This window comes from Dipodomys merriami, unplaced genomic scaffold (genome assembly GCF_024711535.1).
Source record: "Dipodomys merriami isolate MVZ:Mamm:240054 unplaced genomic scaffold, mDipMer1.0.p SCAF_51, whole genome shotgun sequence".
Taxonomy (NCBI): domain Eukaryota; kingdom Metazoa; phylum Chordata; class Mammalia; order Rodentia; family Heteromyidae; genus Dipodomys; species Dipodomys merriami.
Window position 1 is genome coordinate 8,917,820 of NW_027206080.1, and position 24,312 is coordinate 8,942,131.

At 38.6% G+C, this 24,312-nt stretch overlaps 1 protein-coding gene across 3 annotated transcripts in view; it reads right to left on the minus strand.

Moving 5' to 3' along the window:
* The window catches only part of Arhgap12 (Rho GTPase activating protein 12), a 107,578-nt gene that overhangs the window by 72,703 nt on the left and 10,563 nt on the right, over positions 1-24,312 (minus strand). For all 3 annotated transcript variants that reach the window (XM_069998265.1, XM_069998264.1, XM_069998263.1), the window contains exons 2-3: positions 14,911-14,952; positions 12,163-12,917 (exon numbers count right to left, since the gene is read on the minus strand). In XM_069998265.1, the coding sequence (XP_069854366.1) occupies positions 12,163-12,840 (678 nt within the window). In that variant the 5' untranslated portion in view covers positions 12,841-12,917; positions 14,911-14,952. The remainder of the gene's footprint in view (positions 1-12,162; positions 12,918-14,910; positions 14,953-24,312) is intronic.

The window sequence follows — 24,312 nt, forward strand, 5'->3', positions numbered from 1 at the left end:
CCACTTCCAGCTTTTTTTGCTAAGGAATCGAACCCAGGGCTTCACGTATGCGAGGCAAGCGCTCTACCACTGAGCCACCTTCCTAGCCCCTGGCTTTTTCTGAGTAGTTTATTGGAGATAAGAGTCTCATGGGCTTTCCTGCCCAGGGTGGCTTCAAACTGCAATTCTCAGATCTTAGCCTCCTGAATAGCTAGGATTACAAGGATAAGCCACCAATGCCTGGCTTAAGAGTTACCTTTAAAGACACTTTCAGAATAAAGCTGGGCCAAGTATCTGGGCATTTTTTCCCCATACACCCTTCAATAGGACATCTCTTATTAAGGTTTCTGGGTTTTTTAACACAAGTTTCTTTATTCATAGATGATGTACTACATTATTGGTTGTCAAAAGTATAGTGGTACTATAGAGATACATAGGATAGTATCATTGGACTTTACAATTTGAAGAGTTAAAAACTTACACAAACTCATTCAGATGGTATTTGTTTTTCCTATTTTATAGAATACAGAAGCCCTGTACTTTCAAACTTCCTATGGGGAAGCAAAATAAGCTTAGGAATTCTAACCTTCCCTGCACACCCTAGCCTTAACAACACTTGATGTTAACAACCTGGTATAGAATGGGTATGATATGGGAAGATCTTTCTTTCCATCAGAAAGAGGATATAGAATGGAACCAACCAGATGCCCCTCAGTAGACAAATGGATCAAGAAAATGTATATACACACAATGGAATTCTACACCTCCATCAGAAAGAATGACATTGACCCATTTGTTAGGAAATGGAAAGACTTGGAAAAAAATTATATTAAGTGAAGTAAGCCAGGCCCAAAGAAACATAGGTCCCATGGTTTCCCTTATTTGCAATAATTAGTATATGGCTGAGACAAGCAGAAACGGTCAGATAAGTTGATGTTAGGCGAAATGAACCCCAAGACAAGGACTCCAATGTTTTTCTTTCTTGCGATTATTTCTAACATATTTATAAGACGATTTCCTTGTTGCTTTGTATGTCCCTCCCCCATGGTATAACCCCTGTTTTCACTGTATTTGATATTGGTATAACTTATGGAGGGGAAGGGAAAAAATTGTTTAAATAGGGATACAGGTGGACCCATTGCAACAATGAGATGTACAAGACATTATGTCGAAAAATGAACTTTACAACTTTGGTCAGGGGATAGGAAGGGATGGGAAGGGGAAACAAAGGAGGAGGCAATAATGCTTAATAAGAAATGTACTCATTTCCTTGCCCATGTAATTGTAACCTCTCTATATTTTCACAATTAAAAAAAAGAAAGAGGATAGAGAAGACAATGTTGTTTATTTGGCATCTCTCCCTTATTCTGAGAACATACATATCACTTCTTTAGGGGGATTCTTTCTCCTCAAATTCTAACTATGCCATTTGGATGAGGTACAATCAAGTCTCTAGCCTTTACTGTAAGCACATCCCAATCCAAGCCTAGGCAAGTAAATAAAACTTCTCTCCTCAATTATAACCAAACAGAAAAACTAGGTTTGGGAAGGTGGCTCAGTGGTAGAGCGCTTGCCTTGCCTGCATGAGGCCCTGGATTCGATTCCTCAGCACCACATAAGCAAAAAGAAAAAGGCCTGAAGTGGCACTGTGGCTCAAGTGGTAGAGCACTAGCCTTGAGCTAAAGTGCTGAGGGACAACTCCCAGGCCCAGAGTTCAGGCCCCATGACCGGACCCAAAAAAAAAAAGAAAAAAGAAAAAGAAAAACTAAGGTATGCCTCTGGCAATTACCAGCAATTCATCCAAAAAAAAAAAAAAAAGACCAGAAATTTATCAAAAAAAAACTGAGTGACAAGACCACAGAAAGAGAACCGAGAAATAAAAAGTCTGAGGACAGTAAACGAACAGTAAACAAACCCTAGCTACAATGGCCTCTAAAGCCTGATGAATAAACCCAGCTTGTAATTTTGTTTCAGAAGACAGTAAATTCTCTTTCATCTAAACTAGTCACAGTTGGGTTTCTGGAATTACATCTCACCGTTCTGACAAAGAAAGAAGAAAAAACAAGACGCAAATAAATGCAAAATAAAATAGAGTGTCTAAGACACAAAGCGAAGAGACATGTAGAATTTACAAAAAAAGAAAAAAAAAAAAGACCAGATTATATTAGAAAAGGAAGAGGTGAGAAAAAGGTCAACAGTTATTTGTGACCTGATTTGGAACAGGTATAAGAGAGGGGAACATAGAGGACTTTCACATGGACTGTAGGTCAATGAATTTGTATGCATGAATGCACACTACAGACATTCTCTTGGACCAATAGTCCAGGTTTTTTACTAGATCCTCATAAAAGTAAAAAACCAAGCAACTATTAGGAAGGAAGGAGTCAGATGAACAGATCTATGATAAATAAGAAGGTTCTCTACCCCAGAAGGAAACTGCCTAAAGTATTTACTTCATAATTATCAGTTTTTTAAGAAAGACTCCCATCTGTCACTGTAACCAGATTTACCTGGTGAGTGGAAGCTATATGGCCTTTGTAAGATCATTAGGAATAAATAGGCTCAATTTTACCTTCAAGTTTGGTGCAAATTTAACATCATAATAGTCTAACTCCTCTCAATTTTTCTTCTGTATACTAGTTTATGTCTGAACTCTCCTGGAAGTTTTTTAATATTTTTACTCCATAATTATTTGCCCAGACCTTCAAAACAATTTTGATTTCTGGACACTTTAAAATTATAGTAAAGCACACGTAAATGTGCATATCTTGAGAAAAGGGCTCACAATTTTCATGCAATTCCAAAGTCCTGTGACTTTACACACACTCATACACACGCATATACATCCCCAAACCTAAGAACAGTGTTTTCTCTTGTTTAGAAGATTTGAAAGATAACAACTCCAGGAAATAGAAACAGAACATGAAACCTCTCAGATGCTATTCAAAGGAGAAAAATACAAAAAAAGGAAAGCATAAGAACTCTAGAAAAATTTAAGTTTGCATAAATATGTCTCTTTTTACTTACAGTAAGTTTAGGGTGATACATAAACCCAAAGCAGTCAAACTAACAATAACAAAAACATATTGATTTTGTTACTCTCACTAATTAAAACACTACTGAAATAAAATTCAATTTTAATACAACAAATACCTCATTAAATAAAAATGATAATCACTTTTGTAGATTATTAGGAGTCTTATTCCACAGAAGTATTTTCTATGCTCAAAGCAAAGGATAATAATGGAGAAGTAATAAGGGAATGGAGGGCTGGGAAGGTGGCTCAGTGGTAGAGCGCTTGCCTTGCATGCCTGAGGCCCTGGGTTCGATTCCTCAGCACCACATAAGCAAAAAAGAAAAAAGCCGGAAGTGACACTGTGGCTCAAGTGGTAGAGCGCTAGCCTTGAGCTGAAGAGCTGAGGGACAGCGCCCAGGCCCAGAGTTCAGGCCCCATGACCGGACCCAAAAATAAATAAATAAATAAATAAATAAAAATAAGGGAATGGAATTAAATGACCATCAATCCACATTTATACTGACACATTCAGTTGAAGAACAATGCAACATTAAAAAGAAAGTGAAAAAAAAAACTATGATCTTATTATTTCATCTGCAGATTTTAATTATGTACATATTACTACATATACAGGCAGACATCAAAGGCTGACTACAATATCTTCAATTTCATATGTATCTGTTCTTATACTGGGCATTCTTTTTAGTTATTTAACTTAAGTGTCCATTCTGGTTATCAATAGTTCACTTGTTATTGTTGTTGGTCATAGGGCTTGAATCTTGGCCTGGGCACTGTCTCTGAGCTCTTCAGCTCAAGGTGAGCGCTCTACCCCTTGAACCACAGCACCACTTCCAATTTTCTGGTGGTTAATTGGAGATAAGAGTCTCAGAGGAATTTCCTGCCAGGGCTGGCTTTGAACTGCACTCCTCAGATCTCAGCCTCCTAAGTAGCTAGGATTATAGGTGTGAGCCACCAGCGCCCAGCTATTTCACTTATTTTTGAAAGATTTAACCCACTTAACACACTTTCCATCACTAATTTTAGAAATATTTTTTTCAAAAGCTAAGGGGGTAGTATAATGCATTCTGGGTAAGAAACATAAAAAGTCAGTAACATGACAATTTAGCTAGTCAGTTTCTCAAGAAAAACCACTGAAGCTGGGCACCGGTGGCTCACACCTGTAATCCTAGCTACTCAGGAGGCTGAGATCTGAGGATCGTGGCTCAAAGCCAGTCCAGGCAGGAAAGTCTGTGAGACTCTTATCTGCCATAAACCACTCAGAAAACCTGAAGTGGCGCTGTGGCTCAAGTGGTACACCACTAGCCTTCAGCTGAAGAGCTCAGGGACAGTGCCCAGGCCCAGAGTTCAAGCCCCACAACCGACCAAAAAAAAAGAAAAAAAAAAACTTGTTAAGAGATTAAAATAGCATAAAAATTATTTAAAAACACAATTCCAAGGAGAAAAAACTGATGGTACTTCTTCCTAATTCCCTCACTAAATACAAATTTAAACCTAGCTTTAATATATGAAACAAATAGGAACTCCCTAAAAAGTACAAAGTAGGCAGGACCAATGGAGACTTTAGGATCCAACGAATGACACGGTAAGGAGTTTTGTGAATTTGGCTTCATGTATTGGCTTCAGATCTGGCAAAGTAGAAACCAACAGGCATAGACCAACATAGCCCTTCAAGTCTACTGTGTAATCTAAGCAAAAGGATTAGAAAAGGGGGCATAACATGAAAACAAGAGAAGAGAACAACAGGTCATTGTGGAGTACACTGTGGAAAGAATCCACACATTGGAACTTTTAACTGAGATTATCCCATCTCAACAACAGAGAGAAATTAGACTAAAGATAAAAACGAAAGAGCTGGGGATGGTTAAGTGGTGAGTACCTGACTAGCAAGTTGTGAGGCCTAGGTCCCTAGCTCAAATCCCAGTATCACCAAAAAATAAATAAAAAGTAAAGAACATTTAGTTACTGATGACTCATTATTTATAATCCTAGCTAGACAGGAGGCAGAGATCAAGAGGACCACAGTTCAAAACCAGCCAGGCATAAATAAGAAACCCCAATCTCAACCAAGAGTTGGACACTGATATATACTTGTCACTGCAGTGGAAGGCTGAGATTAGGAGGATCAAAATTCCAGGTCAGTCCAGGCATACATCTAAGGCCCTAATACAAAAACATAACAAAGGCCTAAAGGGCTGGGGCGGGGGGGGGGGGGGGGGGGGGGGGGGGGGTCTCAAGGGTTAAAGCACCTGCAAGGCCTGAGTTACCTAGTACCACACACAGCAAAAGCAAAGAATAAAGCTATAAAATAACACCATCAACCAGATGATCTTATTGAAATTATTAATCATACTTCCCAACAACAGCATAATAAACATCTTTAGTATCTATAAAACATGAACAAAGGCTGGGAAGATGGCTCAGTGGTAGCGTGCTTGCCTTGCATGCATGAGGCCCTGAGTTCGATTCCTTAGTACCATATAAGAGCAGAAAAAGCTGGAAGTGGTGCTATGGCTCAAGTGATAGAGCACTAGCCATGAGCTGAAGAGCTGAGGGACAGTACTCAGACCCAGAGTTCATGCCCCAAACAAGCAAACAAAAAAAAAAATTTAACAAAGAGATCAAGTCCTGGTCATTAAACAAATAACATTTTTTTAAATTAAATCAGACATTGTTCTCCAACCACAATGTAATCCAACTAGAAGTGAATAATGAAAACATACACAGAAAATCTCCAAACGAGTGGAAACTAAACAAGATACTTGCGGTGGCTCACACCTGTAATCCTAGCTACAGAGTAGGCTGAGATCTGAGGATTACAATTTGAAGCCAGCCTAGGCAGGAAAATCCAAGACACTCTTATCTCCAACTGACTAACAGAAGTGGCATGATGGCTCAAGTGGCGGACTGCTATGCTAGCCTTAAGCAAAAAAACTCAGGGACAGCACCCAGGCCCTGAGTTCAAGCCCTGGGATTTGAAGTCAGCCTGAGCAGACAAATCTTCAAGACTCTTGTCTCCAGTTAATCAGGAAAAAGAAGCCAGACCTAGAAGAGCATTAATTATGTGCAAAGCTGAAGGCCTTGAGTTCAAGCCAGAATTCTCTCTCTCTCTCTCTCACACTCATACACAGGTGTCTCTACTGCAATCAACTTAATTCAGAAGTGATTATTCCTATGCTAAAATTAAGACAAAAACTGAACAAACTGAAAATCAAGGATTTCTGAAGCCTATCTGTTTAAGAAGAAACCACTACCCCAAAATCTGGGAAGGGGCCAATCCAGACTGAAGAGATCTAGTCACCTGGAACAGAAACTGCTGAAGTTATAAACTGACAGGAACACTTCAGTAATCATTTTAATGAGTTGTTGGAGGCTGAATAGGGACTAGCATGGTAATGACTAACATCTGGGAGCCATCGTCTTAAGCAAGACCCTATACTTCCATTAATTTCTGCTTCCAGAAACACCACTAAAGTTCTTTCAGTAGAGAGACAAAAAAGAAACACCCATGGCTCTGACATAGTAAAGAAAACTGAGCCAAGTGTAAAAAGCCCAAGTAGTTCACATAACAAAAACAAAAAACAAAAAACAAAAAAAAACCTGTTCAACTAGGGTACAAGACCTAAGGAAAGCTTATCTAAGGTAGAAAAAGGGCATTTCTCAGACTTGGGTCTCACCTGAAGGAAAGCTAGCTAAGAGACACTGCAGAAGTTCTCAAAACAGTAATAGCTAAACCCTACAAGACTAAGATTTAATCACAGGATTACAGAATGTACTACACCCCTCTTCTCCATCCAAATATAGACTTTATTGCCACACAAACAGGGCTTCAATATAGTCATAGTGGATCATAAAGAAAAGATCTGCAAGATGCATAATAAGTAGCTCTCAGAGAAAGTTGAGAAACAATGGACACAAAAGCATGGATACTTGAGAATTCAAAGCCTCAGGTATGTAGAACTACAGTAAACATTAAACTGTCCAATAGCTAGCCAGATTAAGCTAATACCTAACAAACACTACAGGCCTTTATCAGTTCCTATTGCTTGATTCAACACTTCTTGCTTTCAAAAAATTTACAAGGCATTCCAAAAGGTAAGAAAACACAGTCCATAAGCAAAGTCAGATATAACAGAATCAAATTCAGATATAAATGAGATGTTGGGATTACCAGACAAGGAATTTGAAATATTATCATCAATATGGTAAGGCTAGAAAGGAACAAATGGACAACTGATCTAAAATTTATTTCCCCACAAAAGAATGAGTGTTTGCCCAGCACCAATGGCTCACGCCTATAATCCTAGCTACTCAGAAGGCTGACATCTAAGGATCACTGGGTTGAAGGGAAGCCGGCCAGGACAGGCAAGTCTGATTAACCACTCAAAAGGAACTGTGGCTCAAGTTGTAGAACTAATCTTGATCAAAAAATAAAAAATAAGGGCTGGGAAGGTGGCTCAATGGTAGAGCGCTTGCTTTGCATATATGAGGCCCAGGTTCGACTCCTCAACACCACATAAGCAAAAAGAAAAAAGCTGGAAGTGGCGCTGTGGCTCAAGTGGTAGAGCACTAGCCTTGAGCTGAAGAGCTGAGGGACAGCGCCTAGGCCCAGAGTTCAGGCCCCACTACCAGACAAAAAAAATAAATAAATAAATAAATAAAAACAAAAACAATAACCTCAGGGACAGCACCTGGGGTCCTGAGTTCAAGCCCCAGGACAGGCACACACTAGATACATAGGCAGCCAGATAGATGATGAACGTTTATAACACTCTTATTCAGAATTGAAAAATGTGTGCATTTCAAACTAAAGACAAGAAAAAAAATGTTATATTCTATTTAATTTATAACACACACACACACACACACACACACACACACACACACACACACACACACACACACACACACACACACACACACACACACACACACACACACACACACACACACACACACAGGATACTCCAGGAGCATATTCTTTGCCTCTTTCAGCTTCAGGTATGCAAGTCTTATGACTTACAGCTATAAAACATTTATCTTCAAGGCTAGCATTGTCAAATATTTCTCTGCTTCATCTTTTTATCTTCTGTTTATGTGGTGCCCTCTCCTTTGCCTCTCTTAAAAGGACATTTAAACCAGAAGGACATAAAGGACATAAAACCAGAAGTGGCACTGTGGCTCAAGCGGTAGCGTTCACCTTGAGCTGAAGAGTGCAGGTACAGCACTCAGGCCCAGAGTTCAAGCCCCACGACCAACAAAAAAAAAAAAAAGGACATTTATGATTACTTATAAGACGCTAAATAATCTTTCCTCACCTTAAAATCCTTACTCACATTTTCAAAGTCTCCTTTTCCAAATGAGGTAGCATTTACAGGTTTCAGAGATTAGAAACTAGTATCTTTGATAGACATAAGTCTGCCTATTGCAACTATTAAAAAGAGCAAGTGGAATAAAACAAATCGATTTAGCCAGGCACTGGTGGCTCACGCCTGTAATCCTAGCTACTCAGGAGGCTGAGATCTGAGGATTGCGGTTCAAAGCCAGCCTGGGCAGGAAAGACTGTGAGACTTCTATCTCCAATAAACCATTAGAAAACTGGAAGTGGCGCTGTAGCTCAAGTGGTAGAGCGCTCACCTTGAGCTGAAGAGCTGAGGGACAGCGCCCAGGCCCAGAGTTCAAGCCCCATGACTGACCAAAGAAAAAAAAAAATCAGTTTAACTAATTTCAAGTTATTGTATAGCTTTGGGACAGAGAAAGGGTACATAGTATTAAAAACAGAAATATGCTCACTCTTGATTTTTCAAAAATGTGTAAAGAACAACTTATTAAAGGAAAGACAGACTTTTCAACCAATTGTACTTTGATAACTATGGTAACCATAAACAGAAAGACCGTGATTTAAGTCTCAAACTGTGTACAAAATTAAAAATAGAAACATCACAAATTTAAATATTGAAACTATAAACTGTTAAAGTGAAAAATTACTAAAGGAAACACTCAAGATCTTGGGCTTAAGTAATGGTTAATTTTATGGGTCAATTTGGTTGGAGCATTTCTGTTTATGACAAGGTCTCCCTAAGTGCCAGGCTAATTTCAAACCTGCTAGGTAGCCCAAGCTGTCCTTATCAATCCACAGGTCTCCACTCAGGAGTACTGGGATTACTGGCTTTTGCCACTACATCTTGATTATCTGTCAATTTGGAGGGCCCAAAACACCCAGATAATTGATTATGTAATCCTGAATATTTCCATGAAGATGCTTTTAGAAGAGATCAACATTTTTAAAAGTGGACTTTACATACTGCAGAGGCCCTCATCCAATCAGGTGAAGATCTGAATTGAGTAAGAATGACCTTCACACTTCCTCCCCAAACAAAAGAAAATTTTACCATCAGTCTTCAAACGTTGAAGTTCTGCATCACTTTCCCGGTGCATCTAGCCTGACAGTCCACTCAAGAGATTCTAAATTTGCAAGTCTCTATAATTACAAGAACCAAATTCTTAAAATAGTTCTATGGATGTATATACACATGTATGAATTTACTGGTTCCGTTTCTCTAGGAAGCCTAAAATGTCTATGCGGTGACTTTTAAAACTTAAAAGCATAATCTATAAATGAAAAATTGATAAATATAAATTCATCAAAATAAAAAAACTTGGGCTGGGAATGTGGCATAGTGGTGGAGTGCTTGCCTTGTATTCATGAAGCCCTGGGTTCAATTCCTCAGTACCACATACACACAAAAAGCCAGAGTGGCACTGTAGCTCAAGTGGTAGAGTGCTAGTCTGGAGTAAAAGAAGCTCAGGGACAGTGCCCAGCCTGAGTTCAAGCCCCAGGACTGGCAATAAATAAACAAATAAACAAAAACTAAAATAAAAACTTTCTCTGCAAGAGACTTTAACTAAAAGGATGGAAGGACAAGCCACACACTAGGAGAAAATATTTGCAAACCTGACAAAATGGCAAATCTCACAGATACGCATACATATCAAGATGAATGTAACTCAATGGTAAAGCATATGCTCAGCATCAACAGGGCTTTGGATTCAATCCCTCACACCAAAAAAAAAAAAGACGGTCCATATTGACAATCATTAGAGAAATGTGAATCAAAATAACAATATGATACCTTACTTACATATCAGAATTGTTAAAACAAGAAAGCAAGCCTGGCCAGGCACCAGTGGCTCACACCTGTAATCCTAACTACTAAGAGAAGACTAAGACCTGAAGATCACAGTTCAAAGCCAGCCCAGACAGGAAAGTCCATGATACTATTACCTCCAATAAACCACCAGAAAACCGGAAGTGGCGCTGTGGCTCAAGTGGTAGAGTGCTAGCCTTGAGCTGAAGAGCTGAAGCAGCACCCAAGCCCAGAGTTCAAGCCCCATGACCAACAAAAAAAAAAGAAAGAAAGAAAAAGAACTGCAGATTGGATCAGAAAACAAGATCCATCCATTTGTTGTCTTCAAGTCCCATCTCACAGCCAAAGATAAAAACAAACTCCAAATCTACATTTGTGTAAATATATGGGGTTCCAACAATGAGGACCTCATCCTTGTCTCAAAATGTATTACACTGCTAAGGGACAGGAGAAAGTAAGTGAACCAGCAAAATAAAGAAAAAGGAAAAGGCTTAAAACAGCTCTTGTGAAGAATTAGGCAAACAGGTGGCCAGAGAACTATATTAAGATTTCCAAATATTACTAAGGTCCAGCAGTAGTCAGAAACTCTGAACTTCAAGAGCAATGAACTTTAAATGACCATAATGAAAACACTGGCTATAAAAGTAGGATTGGCCAGGCACAGGTGACTCATGCCTATAATCCTAGCTACTCAGGCAGCTAAAATGTAAGATTGCGGTTCAAAGCCAGCCTGAGAAGGAAAATCTATGAAACTCTTTTTCTCCAATTAGCTACCCACTTGTGGCTAAAAATGATAGAGCGCTAGCCTTGAGCAAATGTAAGCAACCACACTCACGCCCCGAGTTCAAACCCCACAACCGACAAAACAAAAAAAGAAAAAAGCAAGATTGCTTGTGTACACAAATATAAAATATACTTTGAAGTGTGAAATCATGGTAATGGCTAGATGAAATAGAAAATACATCTTTCTCAATGCTCATTCATTCTATAAGGAGTTGTGTCATGTTCTATATCATATATTCCCAGTGAAAGCATCAGGCAAACACTGAGGAAAAGCCTACTAGGAACTAGTGATAAACAGTGCTACCTAATGAGCTAATCTCAAACACCACAAGTTTTTCTAGAGAACTTTTCTGCACTTTTTCCTATTTCTGTTCAAAAAGCTAACAAGGAAAGTTACAACCTACAGAAAGAACAGAACTTCCAAGACCACCATGCCAGACAACTTCACCACACAACCTTCTAATAAGCTTACTTACATTACCAAGTTGACTTTCAGACGAAAAAATTAATCTTTAAGTTTACTTAAAAATTAAGGCTTTTCCAAATATACTTGTTTTAATTTTATTTCTTTTTTAATGATTTTTACTTTGAGAAATAAACTGTGTACATATCATCTCAAAATAAAGTTAGATGAAGGGGGAAAACAAAGCAGACCAAATATAAGTTTTTTCAGGCCAGTATTTGTTGAAGTCAAGGGTATATCTACCTTAATCACTTACTACACACAAGTATATGAATGGAAGGAATGATTTACTACCTCTGTACTGTTTTGGTATTAAAAGTCAAAGAACAAATTTCAGTGAGCATAAGATAGCAGTTAATAATTCCAGTAATAACTTATATATCCATCATTACCTGAAGATTTATTGGAAATAAGTCAAAACAATTAAGAGCTAGAAAAGAGTAAAACTTCTCTATTAGAAGACTGGGTAAATTGTCAACCCTTTCTACCTCACATACCATCAAAAGAGAGAAGAAATAATGTTCTCACAAATTAGTGCTGGTCCTGCAAAGGTAGAACTACTAGGAAAAAACACTAAAAGACCCTTTGTAAACTTCAAAAGTTATTTTACGTATTTTCCAGCTATTTAAATCAGAAGAGAGTTTATGCATTCTGGAAATATAAAGCTAAACAAGTCATAACCCTTACTAACAATTAAAATACACATTTTTCATCAAGGTGGTATGCAAATTTCATCATTCTACTTTTAATCTTACCCTTATTTGTTCAGTTGAACTGCTGCTAAGCTCATCTCCAGATTCAGAATCTTGATGTATTCTTTCTGAGCCTTCTCCAGCTGAATCACAAGACTGTTCCTGGGAGAAGCTAGTTTTCTCTATGTCCAAGAACTCGGGACCAGGAAAGTGTCCAAATAAGCGTGTCCTACTCTGGCTGGAAACTTTAGGAGAATGTGAGTCATTGTTAAATTTTCCATTATTATGGGTCAGGTCCAGGCTGAGGTTGAATGTCTGACTCGGATTATAACTGGGTCCAAAATTCTGATTGGCATCACGAATAAGACCTGTTCCTTGAATAGATGATGATGGTTTCCCAAAACTGGAAAGCTCAGGCAATTTGTTCACATTTTCTGTGGATCGCTGAAGATGTAGGCTCTGCATCATTTTCATAGAATTATTTGGAAGACCAATGGTGTGTTTCACAGGTGGCATCAGAGCTTTTCGGGTAACCTCCTTAACATACTGGGCTGGCACATAGAATGCTTTGGAATTCTCATCTGGTTTGACTTGCCACCAGTCATCATTGGTCTTTTTCACCAAGATGTATCGCTCCCCTTGTTTTATCACAATCTTTCTGTCCTTTGCTTCATATTCATAATCATATTCCACTTCAATATACACTTGTCCTGGAACAATCTTCCCACCTCTGTCAGCCATTTTTATTTAATAATATTCACCTCTCAAAAAGGACAGTATACCACATTATGGCTTTATGGCTTGCTGCATTAAGATAGCTATTTTATTTAAATGGAAGAGAACAAAGAAAAAACTTAATGTAATCTAAATTTGACATTACTCACAAACATTACATAACACAGGTCATTTATAGAATATTTCTTTCAAATCTCAAACCCCAGGAAGTAAACATGTCAAATATCACATGTACTATCATACATTAACATTCTCTGACTCTACAATTATCTAATTTTTCAGTTATGTAATGACTCACCAAAACTAATGACTAGACCGTGAAAATGCTAAGCAACTTAACACAACACTATCAAAAACTTGAGAACTTTCCTAACTTTCATACACTACTTCAAATTTTCTCCACCTTCTCTGACAGGTTCACTAACAGTAACCAATATGAATCAGGCACTGGGCTAGATTCACTACATGCATTACCCAAACACTTTTTGAAGTTAAAGCTGAAGCTCAATGATCCTGCATTAATATTGTACCTTGCATTAATATTTTACTTTGTATTTGTTTTTATTTTTTATTTTTTGGGTCCGGTCATGGGGCCTGAACTCTGAGCCTGGGCATTGTCCCTCAGCTCTTCAGCTCAAGGCTAGCACTCTACCACTTGAGCCACAGCGCCACTTCTAGTTTTTTTCTTTTTGCTTATGGGGTACTGAGGAATCAAACCCAGGGCCTCATGCATGCAAGGCAAGCGCTCTATCACTGAGCCACCTTCCCAACCCCTTTGTATTTGTTTTTAGATTAGGTAAAGCATCCGTAATTCAAAATACCCAAATATGATTTTTTTCTTCTCCCAAATATGATTTTTTTCTTCTTAATGGCACTCTGGGCCTGACACTTGTTAGAGAAGTGCTCTACAGCTGAGCCATGACTCTATTCCTTTTTTATTGTAAGATAGGGTCATGCTTTTTGCCTAAGCCCCCTCCTAACATTGATTCTGTTTTATGCTTCCCACTGTAGCTAGAATGTCAGTACATACCACCACACTCAGCTTCTTCTGTTGGGAAAGAATTTCTAAACCTCTTCTGCCTAGGGCTAGCCTCAAACTGAGCTCCCCCCAATCTCAGCCTTCCAAGTAACTAGGATTACAGATCTGATCCATCACACCCAGTTCAAAATCTGCAACTTTTTGAAGACCAATATAATAATAGTACAAGGAGAAAATCCTACACCTGCCCTCAAGTGATAGATCACAGTTAAAACAAAGGTTCAATAAAATACTATGCAAAACTCCCTTCCGGCTATGGGTATCTGGTATACATAAGACACAAATAAGCCAAGCACCTGTAATCCAAGCTACTCAGGAGGTTGAGACCTGAGGATCATGGTTTGAAGCCAGCCCAGACTGGAAAGTCTGTAAGACTCCTATCTCTAATTAACCACCAAAAAGCCACAAGCAGAGGTATGTCTCAAGAGGTAGAGGGCCAGCCTTAAGCAAAAAAAGCTAAGGGACAAGACAGCACATAGGCCTTGAGTTCAAACCCTAGTACTGACACCAAAAAACAAAACAACAAGAACAACAGAAGAATCTCACATTTGAACTTGGATCCTATCACTAAGATATCTCATTATGGACATGCAACTATTCCAAAATTTGAAAAATACATGAAATGTAAACAATACCTCATCCCAAACATTTCAGATAAGGGATATACAACCTGTACTTGGTACAGGAGCCCTAGGTAGCTAATATACTCAACCCACTGTTCAAACACGCTAATACTTTGGCAAACTGAGATTTATCAAGATGCTGAAATCCAGGTTCCATAGCAACCTACAATTTTTCTCAGTATCCAAGTATTAAGCTATTATAGTATACCATAATAGCTAATAATATATAGTGTAACTGCAGAAACCATCACTCTCCTGGGTGTAATTTTCTTCTCTGTGACTAAGCTCAGGTGGTAAATAAATTAATTACTGACACAATTTGGGTAACTACAATTTATTTCTACAAAAAATACTGGGTAACAAGTTTAATATACAGTACCACTGTTTCAAAAAAGATGGAAGTATAAAACTTACCTTAGAATGAAGAGATGCAAATACGTGGTGTTACATTTAAACCTACAAGATAAAACATGTTTATTAACTCTAACCAAGATTCCTTAAAGAGGCTAAACACATAATCTTGTTTATAATTTTAGAAGCATAATTTTTAATAATAGCTATAAGAAACACAAGACAGTATAATATCTATTATGATTGTACAGCACCCACTCCAAACATAAACATAATCACTAAGAGCCACTGAGGCATGCTTTACCACTGCCCTCATCTGCCTCACACTGTTCCAACGTCATTTCTGCCCCTTACTTTTTACTGTGCCAAACAGAAATGTCACTTAACACTTCTAATTATATAAGAAACAACTTCGGCAAAATTTTTAAAAAGTAACTTTACAGTACTAAGTGGGAAAATACCGTGAAAACACATAACTTTTTATGAAGTTATTGGGAGTCTTAACATATTTCCTCCACAGAACGCTCACTAGTTATGAAAAGAAAAACAGACCTTTATAATGAAAGTTCTACAATTAACAAAATGATCAAACTTAGCAACACCAATAGTGAGACACCCTGATGATACATTCCTTCTAGTATGATTAAATAAAACATACATAATGGCACCTGCATTGTATTTTTATCAAAAGCATATTTACTTAAGACAATTATTAGAAAACAAACCCAATAAGTGAGACATTTATTAGTGTATAAAACCTAACTCTTCAAGTGTTTATGTCATGAAAAAATAAAAAGAAGGAAAGATTCCTCAAGATTAAAAAAAGGACTACTGACACATTAACAATTAAAACTACCTGGTAGTCTAACAAATTTGCTTACCCCATGGTTTTTCCTATCATAATAAATAGAAGTTGAGTACCAGTGACTCACACATGTAATCCTAGTTACTCAGGAGACTGAGGTCTGAGGATGGAGGTTTCATGAGATCTGAGATCTGAGGATCGTGGAAGTCCATGAGACTCTTACCTCCAAGTTAACCACTCAAAAGCCAGAAGGGAAGCTGTGGCTCAACTGGTAGAACACTAGACTTGAGCAAAAAAAAGCTCAAAGACAGCACTCAGAACCTGAGACCAAGCCCCAGTACATGTACACCTGTACACCTGTACACACACACACACACACACACACACACACACACATCTAGCATTCCAAATGTTCAAGCTTTACTTTCACACAAGGGTATATTAGTCACTCTGTTCTTTAATCCTACAAAATGTTATTACTGCAAATTTTCAAAAAATCTATGCTCATGGGGCTGGGAAGGTAGCTCAGTGGTAGAGTGCTTGCCTTGCATGCATGAGGCCCCGGGTTCCATTCCTCAGCACCACATAAGCAAAAAGAAAAAAGCCGCAAGTGGCGCTGTGGCTCAAGTGGTAGAGCCCTAACCTTGAGCTGAAGAGCTGAGGGACAGCGCCCAGGCCCAGAGTTCAGGCCCCACGACCGTACCCAAAAAAAAAAAAAAAAAATCTATGCTCACTTAGTCATGTCCTATATAATATCATTTCAATCAAACATAGACAACATACACAATAGTGGTCCCATAAGATTTTCAGCTCCCAATGGACTTGAAAAATTCCCATCATAGTATTCGTAATATTGCACTGTAACACATTATTCATCTGCCTTTGGTGATGCTGGTATACACAAACCTACCAGGCTGACAGTAATATATGAAGTACAGCACATATAATTAAATACAGTACACAATACTTGATGATAATAACTGTTACTGGTGTGTGTTTATTATACTACACTTTTTATTGTTATTTTAGAGTGTACCTTATACTCATTTTTTAAAATGTTAGCCATAAAACAGCAAGCCAAGTTATACAGGCAGCAAACACATATAAACTGTGTCACCAAAGCTGGGCACCAGTGGCTCATGCCTGTAATCTTACCAACTCAGGAGGCTGAGCTCTGAGGACCATGTTTCAAGGTCAGCCCAATCAGGAAAGTCCATGAGATGCTTATCTCCAATAAACTACTCAGAAAAAGCCAGTAGTGGTGCTGTGGCTCAAGTGGTAGAGCACTAGCCTTGAGCACAAAGAGGCTCAGGGACAGTGCCCAGGTCCTGAGTGTAAGCCCCAGAACTGTTCCCCTCCCCTGCAAAAAAAACTGCGTTTCCTACTACATCAAGAGATCACAAGGAATCTAGCATGATAGAGCACATCTGTAATCCCAAACCTCAGGAAATTGAGAAAGAAGAATAAAAAAAAAATTTAGGCCATCCTGGGCAACTTAATGAGATGCTGTATCACAACAACAACAACAAAAAAAAAAAAAAAAAAAAAGGTAACAGAATTATGACCAAATCTACATTTGTCAGGATCTCAGGAGGAACACTTTTAGTTACATCATAGTAAAAACACTAGATTTTAACAATAAAGAAATGATCTTGCACACAGCAAAAACAAAGGAGCTATACTAGAATGGGAAAAAAAAATAAGAATCACTGTAGATCTCTCCACACAGACAATGAATTCAAGGAAAGCCTGGGAAAGTACCAGCCCTGAGAACCAATAACTGCAACCCAGATTGGTATATCCAGTGAAGCTAGCATTCATATTCAACAGAGAAACTAAAAATTTTAATAGTAAAGAAAAACTAAATTAATTCATAAACAATAATCAAGCACTACAAAGAATAAGAGCCAAGTGCCAGTGGCTCATGCCTGTGATCCTAAGCTACTCAGGAGGCTAAGATCTGAGGATTGTGGTTCAAAGCCAGCTAGGGCAGGAAAGTCTGTGAGACTCTTTTTTTTTTTTTTTTTTTGGGGGGGGGGGGCGGTGTCCGGTCATGGGGCCTGAACTCTGGGCCTGGGCGCTGTCCCTTAGCTCTTCAGCTCAAGGCTAGTGCTCTACCACTTAAGCCACAGTGCCACTTCCGGGTTTTTTCTTTTTTGCTTATGTGGTGCTAAGGAATCGAACCCAGGGCCTCAGGCATGCAAGGCAAGCACTCTATCACTGAGCCAACTTCCCAGCCCTGTGAGACTCTTATCTCCAATAAACCACTAGAAAATTGCAAGTGGCACTGTGGCTCAAGTGGTAGAGTGCTCGCCTTTAGCTGAAGAGCAAGGGGACAGTGCCCAGGCCCAGAGTTCAAGCCCCATGACAAAAAAAAAAAAAAAAAGACTACTAAGAGGGGAAACACAATCTGAAGAAATCAATCAAGATCAGGGATCCAAATCAAACAGACATCACTAGAAGACCAACTTAGTAAGCACAGGAAGAAAGGAAAGAAGAAAAACTTAGGAAAGCAGGAAAATTACAGGAAACACAAGACACCTCTCTCCAATAATCATAAATATTACTGGACTCAATTCATCAATCAAAAGAAAAAGAACTAGCTGGGCACTGGTGGCTCAGGACTATAATCCTAGCTACTCAGGAGGCTGAGATCTGAGGATCATGGTTCAAAGCCAGCCCAGAAAGGAAAGTCCGTGATACTCTTTTTTTTTTTTTTTTGTCAGTCGTGGGGCTTGAACTCTGGGCCTGAGCGCTGTCCCTCAGCTCTTCAGCTCAAGGCGAGCACTCTACCACTTGAGCTACAGCGCCACTTCCGGTTTTCTGGTGGTTTATTGGAGATAGGAGTCTCACGGTCTCTCCTGCCCGGGCTGGCTTTGAACCGCGATCCTCAGATCTCAGCCTCCTGAGTAGCTAGGATTATAGGCGTGAGCCACCAGCGCCCGGCTAGTCCGTGATACTCTTATCTCTAATAAACCACAAGAAGACTGGAAATGGCGCTGTGGCTCAAGTGGTAGAGCGCGCGCCTTTAGCTGAAGAGCTCAGGGACAGTGCCTAGGCCCAGAGTTCAAGCCCCATGACCGACAAAAAAAAAGAAAGAAAAAGAATAAAAAAGATAAAGAACTGCAGACTGGATCAGAGAACAAGATCCATCCATTTGTTGTCTTCAAGAGACCCATCTCACAGCCAAAGATAAAAACAAACTCCAAATCTACATTTGTGTAAATATATGGGATTCCAACAATGAGGACCTCATCCATGTCTCATAATATATTCCACTAAGGGACATATGACTGTGTTTATCCTTGGCTGACTTGGAGCTCTTGTTTTTCCAGGGAAGTAATAAAACAACTTTAACTTAGATATATCTTCAAGGTATGAAGGGTCAGTAAGTTAACATGCAGCTAAACTAAGGTTAGTGTAGCTTAAATGTATCAGATATTAAATATAGATTTAAATATATCAAATGTTTCATTTTGTGCTAGTAAGAAAGGGAGAACAATGGATTAAAAGACCAGTTCCTGTTCTATCTCTGTCACTGTCAGGTTTTATGATCACACCTCCTGGAATGACTACAGAAATAGATATGAAGGAGAAATCAGGGAGAAAAATGAGGATTAGATGGCACAAGAAGAAAATCAGTCTCACTAGTTCAATATAAGGTATATAATCTACAGTTTTAGTTAAAACCAACTAAAGGGGGACTGAGAATGTAGCTTAGCGGTATAGTGATTACCTAGCATGCATGAAGTCCTGGGTTCAATTGCTCAGTACCACATAAACAGAAAAGGCCAGAAATGGCACTGTAGTTCAAGTGGTAGAGTGCTAGCCTTGAAAAAAGAGCTCAGAGACAGTGCTCAGGCCCTGAGTTTGAGCCCCAAGACTGGCAAAAACAAACAAAAAATGAAAGTAGATGAAGTAGTCAAAAGATATAATCTATATAGAAAGGGAGTCGAAAGATACAATCTATATAGAAAGGTAGTTAGATACCCAGGCAGAAGAAATGAGCAAAAGTAAATATAGTAAGAAAACAGAATAGGAGCTGAGGTTGATTAATAGTCATCCTTGGGTTGAGGGGTAGAGAATAAAACTGTAACCCACCTTAAAGAAACTATTAAAGGGGCTGGGGATGTGGCCTAGAGGTAGAGTGCTTGTCTAGCATGCATGAAGCCTTGAGTTCCATTCCTCAGTACCACATAAACACAAAAAGCCAGAAGTTGTGCTACAGCTCAAGTGGTAGAGTGCTATTTTGAGCAAATAAAGCTCAGGGACAGTGCCCAGGCCCTGAGTTCAAGCCCCAGGACTGGCAAAAAAGAAACTATTAAAAACATAATGACAATTTTAAAATGTGTTGGTGACTTTTTACAATACTGTGAAATTTATGTAATACCTAATCTCAATAAAAATTATTTTAAAAATTAAAAAAATACATCTCTAGAAAGATACACAGCAGCAATTATGTATTACAATCCAAGGTCTAGGAAAAGTTAGATAAAATAAAAATGAAGAGTCAGCTGGGTCCTGGTGGCTCATGTCTTTAATCCTTGCTACTCAGGAGGATGAGATCTGAGGATTGCAATTCAAAACCACCTACACAAGAATGTCTGTGAGACTCTTGGATAAATAAACTACTTGGAAAAAGCTGGAAGTGGCACTATGGCTCAAATGGTAGAACACTAGCCTTAAACACAAAGAGGCTCAGGAACAAAGCCCGGGCCTATAGTTCAAAGAGCCCCCCAAAAAAGTCTTTATTAGACTTTACTAAAAAAAGAATTAAAATAATTGGGCTCCGTAGCTACTCCTGTAATACCAACTGCATGTGAAGTTTTAGCAGAAAGATGGCAATCTAAGGCCAGCTCCGGCAAAACTTGAGACCCTACTAGAAAAATTAAACCAAAGGGACATGAGGAATGGCTCAAGTGGCAAAGTGCCTGCCTAGCAAGCACAAGGCCTAGAGTTCACACACTAATACTACCAAAAAACACAGACACGCACACAAATTAAAATAATTATAATGTAGCACTAAAAAACTAGATTCAAGTGGAAATTATCAGTAAATGTGTAATTTACAACTTCTAGGTACCCAAATCACCAGGAAATAAAAGTTTTGTATATCCAATGCCCAGTGCACATCCCCTGTTATTTTAGGGGTTTAAAAAATGCCCACATAAGCTTTGCCTGCTTTTGACTGGTCTACTTCCTCCCCATTCCAATCATTTCTTCCTCACGTTCCAACAAGAACACAGACATACAAACTCACACACAGAAGTGCTTACACCTTTCACTTCTTCCCCAAGTCAGACTCAGAACTGTCACACTACTTTTTATGATCAAATACACTGCTCTTTCCATCTGCCATTTAAAAAAAAAAAATCTTTCCCAGGCTGGGAAGGCAGCTCAGTGGTAGTGTGCTTGCCTTGCATTCATGAAGTCCTGGGTTTGATTCCTCAGTACCACATAAGCAGAAAAAGCCATAAGTGGTGCTGTGGCCCAAGTGGTACAGCACTAGCCTTGAGCTGAAGAGCTGAGAGACAGCCCCTAGGCCCAAAGTTCAGGCCCCACAACTGATAAATTAAATAAATAAATTTTTTTTTAAAAAATCTTTCCCATTTAAACAACCAAGAAGCCTACCACAAATTATACAGCAAACGTTGGCAAATGTTATCTTCCTCCCCCAAGACATCTGTTTTTAAAAACCCTGTTTTACTAGGTACATCAAAAAAAAAAAAGGAAACATGTACACCAAATCTTGAGATATAGTAAATATAACCACAATGAGTAAGTTTACAATAGAAGGCCAACCTCAATGTGTATAATCAATTCAGCAATAAGATATTATTTTTAAACATATTAAGCACTTACTCTTGACATTAACTCCATCGAGTATTCTTTCAAACTTTAATAATGAAGGGCTGGGGTTATGGCTCAGTGGGAGATCTTTTCTCTAGCATATGCAGGACCTGAGTTCAATTCCAGCACCATAAAAACAAAAATATTTAAAAATAAATAAAAGAATAATTTTTGAACAGGTTGCTGTTAAACTTAAATGAGCAACAAAAAAAAAAGAATAACTCTAACAAGTTATAACAGAAATTATTCAAGCCAGTAATTTCCTAAATTGTACACTTTACAAGAAAACATAGGACACTATTATACTCTTAAAACATGTTTTTCTTAATGATTTGTGTTCTTAGGATAAATAGATACACAATATAAAATATTTATAAAATATAAAGTATTTCACATCTGAATTTAATAGACTGTCTAAAGAAGGGGTGGAAAATATACATAGGGGAAAAAAAAATAAACCAGGCTGGCCATAAAGAAATAGCAAAAATAGATTACAGGAACTGAGTAGCTGGAAAGTAACAGACAATACAATCAAGTGAAAATCCACAAAGGAAATACAAAATCAAGATTTAAAGCTGAAACAAAAAAGAATCAACAAAAGAAGCACTTGGGAAAGTTAAAAAAAAGAATTTTTTGTTGGCCCAGCCTAGCTTCAAACCACAATATTCTAGATCTTAGTTTCCTTAGTAGTTAGGGTTATAAGCATGAGCCACTGGCGTAATTGTAGCTAGCTACTGGCTACAATTACTCTTTAGAAGCTAAAACACACAATTTCCTTCATGGTGATGGGGATCAAATCTATGACTCTTATCTCCAATTAACCACACACACAAAAAAAAAGAGTAACTGAGTAAATGTAAAATACAATTTAAAATACTACTAACCTACCTACTCAAAACACACAAAAGTGCAAAATAAATGTTACAATCAAGCATATAAACTTTTCCTAAGGAACTGAGAAGTATTTGTGTGCTGGTGGCTCATGCCTATAATCCTAGCTACTCAGGAAGCTGAGAACTGGGGATCATGGTTCAAAGCCAGTCTTGGCAGGAAAGGCCCTGAAACTCTAGCTCCAATTAACCACCAGAAAAAGCTGAAGTGGCCTTGTGGCTCAAGTGGTAGAGTGCTAGCCTTGAACAAAAAGGAGCTCAGAGACAGTACCCAGGCAGAGAGAGAGAGAGAGAGAGAGAGAGAGAGAGAGAGAGAGAGAGAGAGGGAGAGAGGGAGAGAGGGAGAGAGGGAGGGAGGGAGAGGGAGGGAGGGAGGGAGAGGGAGGGAGGGAGGGAGAGAGAGAGGGAGGGAGGGAGGGAGGAAGGGAGGAAGGGGGGAGAGGGAGGGAGGGGGGAGAGGGAGGGAGGGACGGAGGAAGGGGAGGGAAAGGAAGGGGAGGGGAGGGAAGGGAAAGGGAGGGGAGGGGAGGGGAGGGGAAGGGAAGGGAAGGGAGAGAAGTAACACTTAAGTAGGCACACAAATCCTATAGAGCTGTCTTCTACTAGAAAAAAAAAAGAAAATACTCCGTAATTCATGATTTTATTCAAATGTTAATTTTAGCCAAAAAAAATTATGTGTTAAAATCAAAACAAGATTATAACTGCATACCAACTATATTCTCTCTCTCTCTCTCACACACACACACACACAAAAAAGAGACACAGACACAGACACACACACACACACACAAAGTGCTGGCAAGGGTACCAGTGGTGGCAAGTGAGGTAAATATAATTGTTAACTATATTGATCACAAGAATATTGGAAACAGCAATATTACTCTGTATGATATTATAAAGATGAATATGTGATGCTACACATTTGCTCAAACTCATGGAATGTAGAATATGAACTCTAATGTAAATTAATAGATTTGGGTGATAACAATATGTAACACAGACTCACTTTTTTAAAAAAGTACCACTACATTAGGGGACATTGATCATGAAGAAAACAATACATATGTGAGGGCAAGAACTAAGTAATATCTGTTATTTTGCTCTCAATTTTGTTCTGAAACTGAAACAACAACAAAATAGTCTTTTAAAGCAACAACAACAAAGTAGTCTTTTAAAGTATCAAACCACAGCCAGATATAGTAGACACCTGTAATAGCAGAATTTGGAGAACTGAGGCAAAAGTATCACAAGTTCAAAACCAGCCTGGGGTACATAATAATTCTGAGGCTATAGTAAGTAGGCCTACTGTTTCAAAATACAAATCAAGGAAGTGGTGCTATAGCTCAAGTGATAAGAGTGCTCGCCTTGGGCTGAAGAGCTGAGGGACAGTGCCCAGGCCCAGAATTCAAGCCCCATGACCGACCAAAAAAAAAAAAACATCAAAATACAAATCAAATCATTACTCAGCTAAAGGAAATCTACAAAAACATACACACACACACACACACACACACACACACACACACACACACACACACACACACAATTAAAAGTTACATTATCCATGGTAAAAGACTTTAAAAAAAAACTGAATTCTTCTCACCTAAGATCAGAGAGAAGGAAAGGGGTTAACTCTCTTTCCAATTCTTTTTACAAGGGTTCTAGCCAGTATAAGACAGAAAAAAAAAAAAATGAAGGCAAATAAAGAATAGAAAATAAGTAAAATGTTTTCATTGGCAGATACATTATCCTATATGTAGAAAATCTTAAGAAAAGGGCTAAGTAGGGGCTGGGAAGGTGGCTCAATGGTAGAGCGCTTGCCTTGCTTGCATGCATGAGGCCCTGGGTTCCATTCCTCAGCACCACATAAGCAGAAAAAAAAAAAAGCCAGAAGTGGTGCTGTGGCTCAAGTGGTAGACT